The sequence below is a fragment of the Microtus pennsylvanicus genome, chromosome 20 (assembly GCF_037038515.1).
Source record: "Microtus pennsylvanicus isolate mMicPen1 chromosome 20, mMicPen1.hap1, whole genome shotgun sequence".
Taxonomy (NCBI): domain Eukaryota; kingdom Metazoa; phylum Chordata; class Mammalia; order Rodentia; family Cricetidae; genus Microtus; species Microtus pennsylvanicus.
The window spans coordinates 16,787,532-16,800,457 of NC_134598.1; the positions used below are offsets into that span (position 1 = coordinate 16,787,532).

At 46.5% G+C, this 12,926-nt stretch overlaps 1 protein-coding gene across 1 annotated transcript; it reads right to left on the bottom strand.

The window, feature by feature from the left end:
• Positions 1 to 7,214: 7,214 nt before the first annotated feature.
• On the bottom strand, positions 7,215 to 9,394 carry Phlda1 (pleckstrin homology like domain family A member 1). The gene is made up of 2 exons (XM_075954354.1): positions 8,115 to 9,394; positions 7,215 to 7,742 (listed from the first exon to the last, which is right to left on the bottom strand). Exon 1 carries the CDS (start codon positions 9,351 to 9,353, stop codon positions 8,142 to 8,144), a length of 1,212 nt encoding a protein of 403 aa, XP_075810469.1. The 5' UTR covers positions 9,354 to 9,394; the 3' UTR covers positions 7,215 to 7,742; positions 8,115 to 8,141.
• Positions 9,395 to 12,926: the final 3,532 nt, after the last annotated feature.

Genomic DNA, 12,926 nt, shown 5'->3' on the forward strand with positions numbered 1-12,926 from the left:
CTTCCTCTGTTGTTGGTGGAATAAGACAAAGCGCCCTGCTGAAGAGACAGGCACAGCCAGCATCTTAGCTTTTCATCACCGGCGTGGCCCACTTCATATGAGGAAGGGCAGTGCTGGAAAGATGGCTCAGCAGTGAAGACTACTGACTGCTCTTCCAGAGGACCTGAGTTCAATTCCCAGCACCAACATGACAGCTCACAACTGTCTATAACTCCAATACATACATAAATACATATACATACATATGTATAATATATATTATGTATAACACCTTTACACAAACAGACAGATATGTAGGTAAAAGGAGGTAGGGCAGCCAGGTAGTGGTGGCGCCCGCCTTTAATCCCAGCACTCGGGAGGCAGAGGCAGGTGGATGTCTGTGAGTTCAAAGCCAGCCTGGTCTACAAGAGCTAGTTCCAGGAAAGGCACCAAGAAACCCTATCTCAAAAAAACCATAAAGAAAAGAAAAAAAGAAAACCAAAAAAAAACCTCCAAACACTGCTAAATGTTCCTGCAGAACAGAATCATCCAAAGTTAAGACTACCCTTTCAAGTTCAATCTTCTTGCAATGTTACAGACGCCGTCCCCGCATCCAAGGCCTGGTGGTGGCTGTCACAAACACAGTCATACATGACATTCCTTGAGGAACAGCCTCTGAGACTATGACTTAGCTACAAGAGATGGGGGGTGGAGCACAGAAATTTTGAGAAAAACAAGGGAAGCAGAATTGGGCAGAGTTGAATGACCGTGCCAACCCCAACAGGGGCATCTGAGGTTAATGACCCTTTAGAGCTGGGTTGACAGAGAAAGCGGGGGAGGGGGGAACTTGCCCTATTTCCTTCCCCTTACACCACTATCTAGATATGGGCAACACCCAAGGAAGGTGTGTGTTTTCAAGCAAGGTGACATTCTGTGAAGGCAATTCTGGGGAGCACAGCAGCCACAAACTCCGTGGTGTCCGCCCTCTGTCTAACTGGCCATTCTGGGTGGAGCTCGGTGGTCATAGAGATGATACTGATTATCTAACCATAGCCAGTAGAATACATTGAGTCCATAGAAGAGGGATGGAAAATGATATCAACATAGTCATCACACTGATTGAGCTGGGGGGAGGTGAGACGGCTCAGGACTTAGGAGGTCCGACTGATCAGTCATGAGGACATGGGTTGGATCCTGGGGCCTACATGGCGGAAGAGAACTGAATCACACAAATAGTCCTTTTGCTTTCGAAGCGTGCTGTCTCCACTTCCTCTGCATAATAAGTAAATACATGCAAAAAACATTTTTAAGACTCTGGCACTATGAATACTTTATTTTCTTCTTGTTTTTCAAGGTCTGGCATGATGGTTCACACCTGTAACCCCAGCCTCTTGGAGGATGAGACAGAGGATTGCCCCTCCAAGGACAGCCTGGGCTACACAGTGAGGTCCTGTCTCCACAATGACGTCATTCCTGCCATCCCATGAGATGTGCTACCGCCTCAAAAAATGCAGTTCATGGCTTCATAATACTGCATTACATATTCTCATGGCTGCAATGATTTCAAACCCGTGTCAGCTGGCCTGAAACACTGGAAACTCCCTTCTGTAGAAATGCTAGGCAGTTTAAGTACTTTAAACACAAACAATCTCTAGAACTCTCCGGTAAGCGTTTAAGTCCATTTTACAGAAGATTTGATTAAGTGAATCAAGATCTATATCATAGGTAAATGGCAGCACTAAGGCTTGAATCCACGACTCCCAGTCTTGCCTTTTTTTTTTTTCGAGACAGGGTTTCTCCGTAGCTTTTTGGTTCCTGTCCTGGAACTAGCTCTTGTAGACCAGGCTGGCCTCGAACTCACAGAGATCCGCCTGCCTCTGCCTCCCAAGTGCTGGGATTAAAGGCGTGCACCACCACCACCCGGCTACCAGTCTTGCCTTTTACCAACCCTGTTTGATAACCTCTATACATCTATTTCAAGTGGCCTTAAAGTTCCTTCTCTATCAGTAATGTACCTTCTGATTGAAGTTCTTCAGAGAAACAGTAGGAAAAGCTGCCAATGTTAAGACTATGGGATTTTTAAAATGTCTTCAAAGATCTACTTTAAAGTTTTTTTGGTACTTAAAAGCATTTAGATGCCAATGGAGATTGCAGGCCTTAGAGATGGAAATTGCATTGGTGTGGATCTTGATTTATTGATACAAATTTAAGATCAATTTTGTTTTACATATATTTCTGCTCTTGATTAAGGTATTGTGTTTGTGCAGCTCATTTAAAAATGTAATATACAATTAACAAATATAGGTTAATAGATAATCATCTATAATAGTCAAGTGTGTAGTCATGTTAGATTTTTCTTGATGTACAAAGATATATTTCAGATGGATAGTTATTCTTCAACTGTGGCTTAGGAGTATTTTTAACTAGCTTTTATGTCTTAAATTAACCCATTTCTATTATTTTATATTTTATCATGAGGCTTGTAGACTACCAGCAAGGTTCTGCCTGGCAGCTTTCTCCTCTGTCAGCTACGTGGCTCTGCCTTTTTTCTCCCAGCATTCAGTTTAGTTTTCCTGCCTAGCTCTATTCTACTAAGCCACTGGCCAAAACAGCTTTATTCATTAACAAATAAAAGCAACACAAATACAGAAGGACCTCCCACATCACAGCTCTCAACTCTAAACAGAATACTTTGAAGGTACCTGTTTGAAGGATGATTCTCTAGTCAAACTTTTACTCTTCCTGGAAACTTAAGGCTCAAGACAAAAAACCCTTTCCAGATAATTCCCTAGGCACCGTTTCTCATCGTCTGGGATAAAAATAATTCAGCTCAAATTCATTAGCATTTTCTCCATTCCTCCTCCTCTTTAGAAGAAGAAATATAGAAAGAGCATACCTCCCCTCCCCAGGAAGAACTGGAGTGGGCTTAGCTCCAAGACCTAATTAGCATTTGAAAAGCTAATTATTTCACCAAAAGATGAGTGAAATTCTAGATTCAAAGTTCTCAATCTTTTAAAAAAGTGAATATAAACTTAACCTTAAAGATACCTCTTCCATCTGAGAATGGTCCTGGCCTTTTGTAAGTCAAGCTCTTCAGAACCTCTGTCACACAGGAATTCAGTGGACATGCCGGGCATTAAAGCCTTCCAAGACACACAAGCAAGTCATTTCAAAAGATACTTTATGTGAAAGGGAATGCATTCTGAAAGCATGAAAAATAACTCCTTTCTACACATTCACACGAATTCTGATCTGACCATGTTCTCAGGTTTACAAAGCAGTTGTGTTTAAAGCCCTTGGCACAGCCAGGTGGGGCTTACTTTAGGGAAGTTGGTACTTCCATTTTCTGAAAACCTGAATTACAAGGCTGGACACAGAAAGGTAACCATCAGGAGAGTTACCCTTAAAGAACAAACAAACAAACATGAACCTGCTTCCCCACTGCTTAGGCAGTCACCAGCCAGTCAGCTACTGAGAACCAAGGAGGATGTGTCTAAAGATGAGATCTTTCCTCCATTGGAGAAAAATTCCTTTCAGAGTGATCAAACCCAGGGTTCTATATTCTACCACTACACTTACAGTCCCAGGCCTAAGAATGCCCCCTTTTCTCTTTGGCGAATAACTTGCTGACAAAGTCACAGCTATCTTTGGCACCCGATCTGATACACTGGCTGCTTATTCAAACTGCAGATTAAAAAAAAAGTCACTTTTCAGAACTAGGTCAAGAATTTAACGATTAGAGCTGGGGATATAGATCAGTTGGAAAGTGCTCGCCTAGCTTGTACAAGGTCCCAGAAGTGAAAACAAAAGGTTCAGAAGTTCAAGGTCATCCTAAGGTACCTACCAAGTATGGGGTCAGCCTGCGCTATATGAGCCTCCCCCTCAATATCTAGATCAGTGGTTCTCAGCCTCCCTCATGCTGTGACACTTTATGTTGTAGTGACCTCCAACCACAAAATGATTTTTGTTGCTACTTCATAACTGTAATTTTGCCGCCGGTATGAATCGGAATGTATCTGTGTTTTCTAACGGGCTTAGGCAACTCCTGTGGAAGGGCCCTTGGGTTGCTAGATCTATAATTTCCTCACTTAAAAGTGATTCTGCTGAGGGTGTTTCTTCACTGAGCCAAACCCAAGCAGATTGCCAGTTACACGAAAAGAGAAAAATGTTCATAGACTGTTCCGTCCCACACAGCACTGTCTGTCAGCTGCAGAATCACTCTACATCCATTCGAATCTCAGACCCTTCCAATCCGGCCCCAAATATGATATGTTAACACCGTCCCCCGAATAAATCATGTCCCCTTCCCTGTGGATAGAAACAAAGCTGGAAACACAGGCGGACCATACTTTCTATCTGGTTTAAAATTGGGACTTACGAGAATTAGAGAGGGCAGGAAAAAGAGCTAACACAGACAGGCCTTTCAGGGGCAGCCAGACTTGTTGACACTGTTTACGTTCAGAGGAAACGCTAAAATATACTACTTCCTTTTTAACTGTCACTGGAAAAAAAAATACATGAATTGAAACGAGAAAGTTGGTTCGATCCATCCAGGATTCAGAAGCCCTTGCTTGTTTGATAAAGTCAGGCTTTCTGAAAGGATCTCACACACTTCGGGACAAAGCAGATCCAACCTGATTTCTACTGAGAAAGTGCATCTGAGGAAGGTCACAGCATCCAGCCTGTTCCCTCAGTGTCTCGGGACACATGAGAGCAAATAAAGGAAACAGTGAAGCAAGAGACCACCTCCTGGGTGCTGAGGTGTCACCCACCCTTCCTTTTTTTCGAGTTATTGAGCTGTGTGCAAGGTTGGCAGCCAACACAAATTCAAGGGCAATAGTTCAAGTTCCAGATGGGACATTCCTTTTCATTTTTCAATGAATACATATAAGTGTGTGTGTGTGTGTGTGTGTGTGTGTGTGTGTGTGTGTGTGTGTGTGTATATATATAAATTGGACCTGCCCCCTTTGCTCTTTCTTGAGGTAAACATATTTTCCAACTTTTCCATGATGAAACCACCTTCCTGACCAGACAGGTTTCCCAGTGTCCTGGGTGGTTTATATCACTTTTCTACAGGTAGAATGAAGCTATCAGGCACACTTCTATTTTGTTTTGTTGAGTATGCTTACCACCCTCGTCCCCCCCCCAAAGGTAGTAATTTCAGAGTATCAAAACAATTTAAAGAAGTAGGGTGGTGGTGGCACACATCTTTAATCCCAGCACTTGGGATTAAAGCAGGCAGATCTCTATGAGTTCAAAGTCAGCCTAGAGCACAGAGCAAGTTCCAGGACAGCCAGGATGGCCAGGACTGTTAGACAGAGAAACCCTGTCTTGAAAAACAAAACACCATTTCAAGAAACTCATCTTTCCAATCTCTGAGATTTCACAGTTTAATGTCCAGAGAAACCTTTGGAGAGGGTCAGTTTAACATGCCATTGCAGATACAAGGCTACAACAAGACAAGAGGCCACAGTTGCATTGATCCCATCAAGAGTCATGGCTACAGTAAGAAAGAAAACATTCTAGCCACCCAGATGAAGCCTGGTTTTGGTTTTTCAATGAGATGACCTAGTTCTATATTTAATCCAACAATAGATGTATCTTTTTTAAAAAAAAAAAAACCTACATTAATCTTAATTTCCCCCTCATTTGGGATGGGTTTTACTATTCTGATAATCCATAAATTTCAGAAGGAAAATTCTGCAGCTGGGAAGAGCAGGGGGCTAACCTGGGTTATATGATCTGCATGTATAAACTACTACCTGAGGGCAGTCTATCAGAAGCTAGCTCCAAGGAAGCCAAATCAAACCTGGGAAATGTGTCAAGACGGGCTCTCAGGGCTCTGTTACACAGGCTATACGCTTTAAACCTTGGCAGGGTATTTTCACAACTACATCTTAGATAGGCCTGACAATGGGAACTGGTCAGCCTTTCTTTCATGTTTGGAGTTCTCATTTCCCCCTGCAACTTTCTAACTAAATTTACGACCTCCCAATCGCAGCGTTCCCCTCACCAAATCTTTCTGTTCTCAGTTCTGGAAAAGAGCATTACAATCTGGATGCTGGAAAAACACTGGTGCCATGAAAATGTCAGGGCGAAAAGGAACAGTTAGTAAAGCCAGGCAGCTAGGAAGTGATTTTCAGCCCCAAGAGACTTTGGTATTACCCGAGACTGCTCTGCTAAAACGGTGTCTGTCTGCTGGCCTTTGTGGCTCTTGATCATCCCTCTGATTTTACACAGAGGAGGGTTTGTTCTACCTTTTAAAAGCACATTCTCCTCCTCCACCCCCTCAGCGTCCTGAACGAGAGGCCGCGAAAGCAAGAGTCTTCTTCTTTACGAGAGGCCGCGAAAGCAAGAGTCTTCTTACTGACAAATTTAGAAGTGGTGGTCCTCAGGCTATAAAGCTGTGACCCTTTTATATAGCTCTTCATGTTGTGGTGACCTCCCCCAACCAAAAGACTATATTCAATGCTACCTCATTATTCTAATTCTGCCGCTGTTGTGAATCATAATGCAAATATTTGCTATACAGAGTACCTGGTATGCCACCCCTGTGAAAAGGCCGGTCAACCTCAAGGGGGTCGCGACTCACAGGTTGAGCCCTCCTTCCTGCCTGAGACTTTAGCCGTCTAACCAAAACGTGGAAGGTTCCGCTTTCTCCCAGAGCAATGCAGAGGAACGAGTCGCCAGCTCTGCTCAGTATTATTTCCAGGCTGACAGATGTTATGACTCCTGGTCATATTCACAGATTGTTTTCAGGGTGCACGGCGAGGGGTTAAAACATGGTCGGAGCCGAGCATGCAGAACTCTTGGTGAGCAGCATGGCATTCTGAACAGTGGTAGAAATACCGTCACAGCTAAGAGGAGCACCCCCTACATTTTAAAATAAAAACGTGGGTGCACTGATAGTCACAATCAAAATGACGTTTTTTGGGGGGTGCCAGGACTGAATCCCAGGGGCCTTTCTATCACTTGAATCCCGCCTCTCGGTTCCATAAAGACTCAGTAAGTTTCCTCCCTCCCGCAGACTCAGTTTACCACGGTACCAAGCCAGCCATTGTGTTCTCGGCTGGGCAGGGCTGAAATATTTTTGAAATCCTGTGTCATTCCTACTGAGTTCTTTATAGCAGAGCATGACCCTGACCTTCAGATTTTCAAAATTATATATTCTGACCCTTTGGCTTAAAAAAAAGAAACTGTACAAACTACACATCTATGAAAGAGACCTAAACAAGTAAAAGTAACGTCCGAGTTTAATTTCAACCTCTTCAAATACAATGAAAGAGCCGCCGTTCTGAGGACGTCGAAGGGATAAGGAATCAGTTTTTAGTGTTTGCCCCCTCCACCACCCCTCTTCTTTTCCGAGTAGGCTTACTAGGAAAAAGGTTTCTGAAAATAAAGTTTCATTGGGGGGAGGGGTTGGCCTACATTCAGAAATGTCTTAGAATAGGCATAAAAAAAACTAATAAATAATCATAAACCAAAATACATTAAAATAAAATTACAGTACATAAATTGCTCCTACAAGGTCCATTACGTTAGAAGATCCTTCCCAAGGTTCATAAATAAAGTCGTCTTGACTCAAAATCGCTTCCTGCACGGTGATGAAGATTATGCAGAAACCTAAGTGAACTGCAAGCAAGTTATCGGTCGGGTGATATCCAAACTACTTGAGCGGGCACGGGTGAGGGAGACTGTTGTTTTTGATCCAAGTGAAACACAATAGCAATGCATTTGTCCCACTTCTCCGAAGTCCTCGAAACCTGGAAAGAAATGACACGGATTGAAATGAATGGCTCAGAAGTCAATAAGTCAGTTCCCTCCCGGTCAGCCCAAAGGATAGTGTCCAGAAAGACACCATGTTGTTATCTTGGTGCAGAGACACACGATAAAGCAGTACACGGCACTGACCAAGGGCGATCATGGTGGTGGGAAAGTGGTCCATCCACCGTGCCGGCTCCCTGGCCGAGTTGCTGTCCTTCCCTCCCCCGCATGGCCTCTACCAGTTATAGCTAGCCCATCTTCTCGTCACCTCTCCAGAAACTTGCAAGGATCTTTCATTTTGTCTCGAGCTCTCTATCCTTCCCAACAACCACGCTGACGTTTCTTGGTGTCCCAAGTTGCTAGGACCTTACCTAGAGGGGCCCTGGGTGCCGCCCTCTTCAGGCAGAGTTAGAGGTGCTGCGGAGAAGCCGGTGGCCGAGCGGAGGCTGCGAGTGAGCAGGCTGGTGCGCGTGCTGGAGTTGGTGTGGATGAGGGTGGGGGTGAGGGTGCGGGTGCTGGTGCGGATGGGGATGAGGATGAGGATGCGGATGCGGGTAGGAGTGGAGCTGTTGGGACTGAGGCTTGGGTTGAGGTTGAGGCGGCATCTGCGGTTGAGGCTGGATCTGCGGCTGGGACTGGGGCTGGAGCTGGGGCTGGAGCTGGGGCTGCGGCTGGGGTTGGGGCTGGGGCTGGATCTGCTGCGTCTGCGGAGGCTGCTGCTGGACCAGGTGTTGCTGCTTCTGCCGCGTAGACTTGACCGCCAGTATGGCCTGCCGATTTTTGTACTGCACCATCTGCAACGTGATCTCCGCGTTCCAGCCCTGGTCCTGGGGGCACCGAAAGTCGATCTCTTTGCCCTCCGCCATCACCACAGTGAAGTACATGTACTTGCCCTTGCGCTCCACGCAGTCTACAGTCTTCATGTTTGAAAAGTGCAATTCCTTGAGCTTCACTGGTGGCTCAAGGCCGGCGACGGTGGGGCCACTAGGTTGGGACGATTCAGCTGTCCCCTGCCCGGGCTGCTGCTGCTGCTGCTGTTGCTGTTGCAGCTGCTTAGGCGGGATAAGCAGCAGCCCTTCCTCGGTGAGGATGCAGCACTTTTTCTTCCAGAGCTGCAGCAGCCCGTCGCTGCGCTTCTCCAGCACTCCTTCCTTCAGTGCCTTGCAGCCGCTGCTCTCCAGCATCCTTCCGGCATAAGGGGTGCCGATGCTCGGCTCGGCCTTTCGGCTTCCAGACGCCCGGGATGGGGGCAGCAGCAGCCGCCGCGCGCTGTCCTCACCCCAGCGGCTTCCGCGGCCGCCTGCCCGGAGCGCGCAGAGGAGGCTGACTCGCAGGAGGCAGAGGGGTGGCGGTGGCGGCTCGGGGTCCCGGCAGAGGGACAACCGCGTCCTGATGCGCCACAAGATCCCGGAGCCGCGAGCAGGTTGCTCTCCGCCGTCCTCCCGCGAGCGCTCACCGAAGGGCACTGGCCGGGCTCCCTCGCGGCGCTTTTCAATGGGCCACCCACCCCACCCCCGAGTGACACCCAGCGGAAAAGGCGGCTCCTGGCGCCCGCGCCGCGGGGGAAAACCCAGCTCCGAGAGGCGCTCGGCAGCCGGCGTCCGCCTCATTAACTTGGGGCCTTCCCAGAGCCCGCCGCGACCACGCCCCCGAGCCCTGGCTCCGCCCCCGACTCCGCCTCCGCCGCCCACGGCCTTCCGAGCCGGCTCCGAGCTCGAGCTCCGGAAACTCCCGGCGGCTCCACGCGGTCGGTCGCCGAGGTCGCCGCGACTGCCAGGCGGCCAGGCGACGAATGCCTACGCCCAGAGGCGCCGAAAGGCCATTTCCCCCCGCGGCCCCGCCCTTCCTTGGCGGGTGGGCTCTCCGCTCTCCGGGCGGGTAACCTGGGGAGCCAGGGTGAGCGCGGAGAGGGTTCCCTGGCGTGACTTTACAGATAGCCACGTAAACAGCAGAGGGAACAAAGCCCCAAGAATGCTCCGTACTTTTTTTCAGCCATTAAAACAGTACGGCCACCGGTTGGGCATATGGCAGAGAAAGGGTGGACTCATGCCAGGTATCTTCTCTTTCCACCCAGGGTCCAGGCAATAGCAAGATTAACCCCCGGCACCGCGCTCGGGTTTTGTTCCCTTATGTGTCATGTGTGTGAACGCGAGACAGAAGTCAGCAGATCCCCTGGTACTGGAATTTAGGTTGTGAGCCGCCGTGTGGATTCTAGGAATTGAACCAGTGTCCTCTGCAAGAGGGGCTCTTAACTGCTCGACCATCCCTCTGTAGCAGCAGCATAGCTGCCAGTAGCTCGTAATCTCTTCGTAACCCTCGGCAGGTGTCTTACAAATACCTATTAGAACCTAACTTTGGGATGATCCTACTCCCGTTCTTGTACTTAAACATTTCCGAGACGCTGCTTCCTGGTAATGCAGGATAAAAGGGAGAGACATTCTCTGGTTTGGGAAAAATAACCCCTAAGTCTACGGTCACCATAGGGTAGGACCTAATAGTCGGGTTGCTGTCACACGGCAATATACAAGAATGCAAGCAAAGAGAAAGTGAAGCACCAAGTATTCACAGTCCTTGTGTACCGCGCTAAGAAATTAAAGTTGCATTTCTAGGCGCAGCCTTTAATCCCAGCACTCGGGAGGCAGAGGCAGGCGGATCTCTGCGAGTTCGAGACCAGCCTGGTCTACAAGAGCTAGTGCCGGGACAGGTACCAAAGCTACAGAGAAACCCCGGCTTGAAAAAACAAACAAAAAAAAATAAAATAAACCCAACCTTTTTATATTTCTAAAAGAAATGTCTTAAAAGTCCTAAAATGAATTTGTATTACAGGGTCTAGCATACTTTTTCAGTAAAGAATCAGAATTGTGTAAAGATTTCTAATGCGATTAAACACGAAGAGTATCTCCTTGTATGTCTATGACTAGATTACTAAACATCTTTCTTTCCCCCCTGCCTCTGTAGAACAAGTGAGCAGTCCAGTTCTTACATGACCAGCTGTCCATCTTCTTAGCAGAATGGCATCCGTAAAGGAAACCTGAGTACCTGAAGCCAGATATAGTTGACAAAGACATACAAAACATTCGCTCTTTTCCTAAATTACTTGCAAATGTCACAATAACCTACATAGATATCAAATGTACCCACTTAACTCTGACTAGACTTAATAAAACGAACCACAATGAATTTTAGAATTTTGTAGATTGAAACACTGCTCAGTTTATTTCAACAGCCACCATTACCACCTCACTGGCAATAATGGTCTTTTTAAGAAAAGCAAAACCGAAAGATCAATGGTCAGAAAACGCATTGTAGGAAATAGTTTAAAAAATGTTTTGCTTTTCATAACTAATGGCTCATTCAACTTTTGAGGACATCGCTGTTTTCCACCTGTCTGGCACACACAAGTACTCATTGCCAAAGAGAAATAGACTTCTGAATTGAGAAACTATTAGTAAGGGCCCTATCTAAACGACATCCAAACAGTTCCAGGACTGAATGAAGGAGTGGGTGCATCGTTATCACCCCATACATGGATGTGTAAGGGGTCTGGGTATATAAACGTGCAGCCAGCTTACAGCAGTTCAATTCAGAGGTGAGAGCTCAGTTTTGTAGTATTAGCTGATGGACGGGTGCCCCCTAGTGACCAATTGGTGTAACAAAGCTCACTGCCTCTTCAGAACTATGGTCAATTGTTCTCTAATTACAGGGATGCAGACCAGCTTCACCACACAGCTCCTACAGTTGAAGGTCCTCGTTGTGACACTCCAATTCCTACCTCCAACCCCTGTACTTGTCCTTTTTTTTTTGCTCCTTTCAGGCAAGGGGAGGTATGGGGGAGGGGAGTTTCCACATTCACAGCACATTTGCAGACCGGAAGAGGTCTTCAGACCCCAGCTGGATCTAAAAACCAGTCAGGTCCCACAGAATGAAAGCCTCCTCTAAATAGAAACCAGAGCAGTAGTTTAAAATCTGTTTCACTAGATACCCAAGCTCAATCTAAATGGCAGTAGCTTTACTGGCCACTGAGGTTTTTTCCCAACTAGTATATGGCAAGCATCTATAAGCACATTCCCCACAATCACACCTGACCAAGACAGCCATCTAAGAAAGGCTCATAGCCCAGGAGCCCAGCTCATCAGGACGAAGATAGAATGGTTGAAATTCATTTTCCTTGTCTTCTCTGGATACCAGAGATCACACAGGTGTTCCTATGTGTCTTTGAAATTAAGGGTAGCAAACATGAAAAACTTTCAGTAGGGCCATTGCTTTAGTAATATTACCTAGTCTATTAGGCACGTGTTACCCAGGGAAGGCTCTTTTTTCTTTTACTTGTATTTTTTTATTCTTTATTTTATTTATTTATTTTTTTGGCTAGGCAAAGCTCTTAAAACACTAAGCAAAAATTTAAAAACCTGGAGGCTGAGCGGTTAAGAGCACTGGCCGCTCTTCCAGGTCCTGAGATCAATTTCCAGCGACCAAATGGTGGCTCACAACCATGCGTATCTGGTGCCCTCTTCTGGCGAGCATGCATACACGCAGGCAGAACAATTCTAATATTTTTTTAAATGTTGATAAAGAAATCACATCAAGTTCTAGAATTATTTTCCAAACTATGCTCACAAAGTAAACTATCAAGTTTTGTGTTGAGAACTTAATGAATTCCATGGTTACATCACACCTGGCGCTAGATCTATTTTAAAAACTTACTGTCACACCAGGTTTAACTTTCTGTCAAGTAACTCGGGAAAAACAAAGACTGTGTATGTAAGCAAGCACACAAAATGGCAGTAAAATGCCCAGAAAATCTCCTAGTTCCAAAGTCAGGATGGGAAAAAAGCTGCAAAGAAGCTACCCTCCTTGTGCAGCACAGGTTCGAAATCCCCGAGGGCCGCCCTCGCTGGAGCAGCGACACCCAGGCAGTAACCTCATCTGGGCGTACTTACCAGTTCTTTGTTGCTCCCTCACTCTAGCCTTGGTCTTCCGGTGAGCCTAGGACCCTCCCTAGCCTCGATCTCAGTGTCAGCTTGGTTCCGCTAGCCAAATGTCATCCACTTCCTGCTCACCTTCAAAATCACAGCCACCCACCAGCCACAAGTTTTTACCCTAGCAGAAACTATTTTGCTGAACCACAGGCATTAAATAAGCCTGCTGGGTGTCACTGTCCCCGATCAGTTGTTCCGAGTTCT

Coding starts and splice junctions, on each gene's coding strand:
- Phlda1 (XM_075954354.1), bottom strand. CDS start 9,353: ATGAGGCGGACGCCGGCTGCCGAGCGCCTCTCGGAGCTGGGTTTTCCC.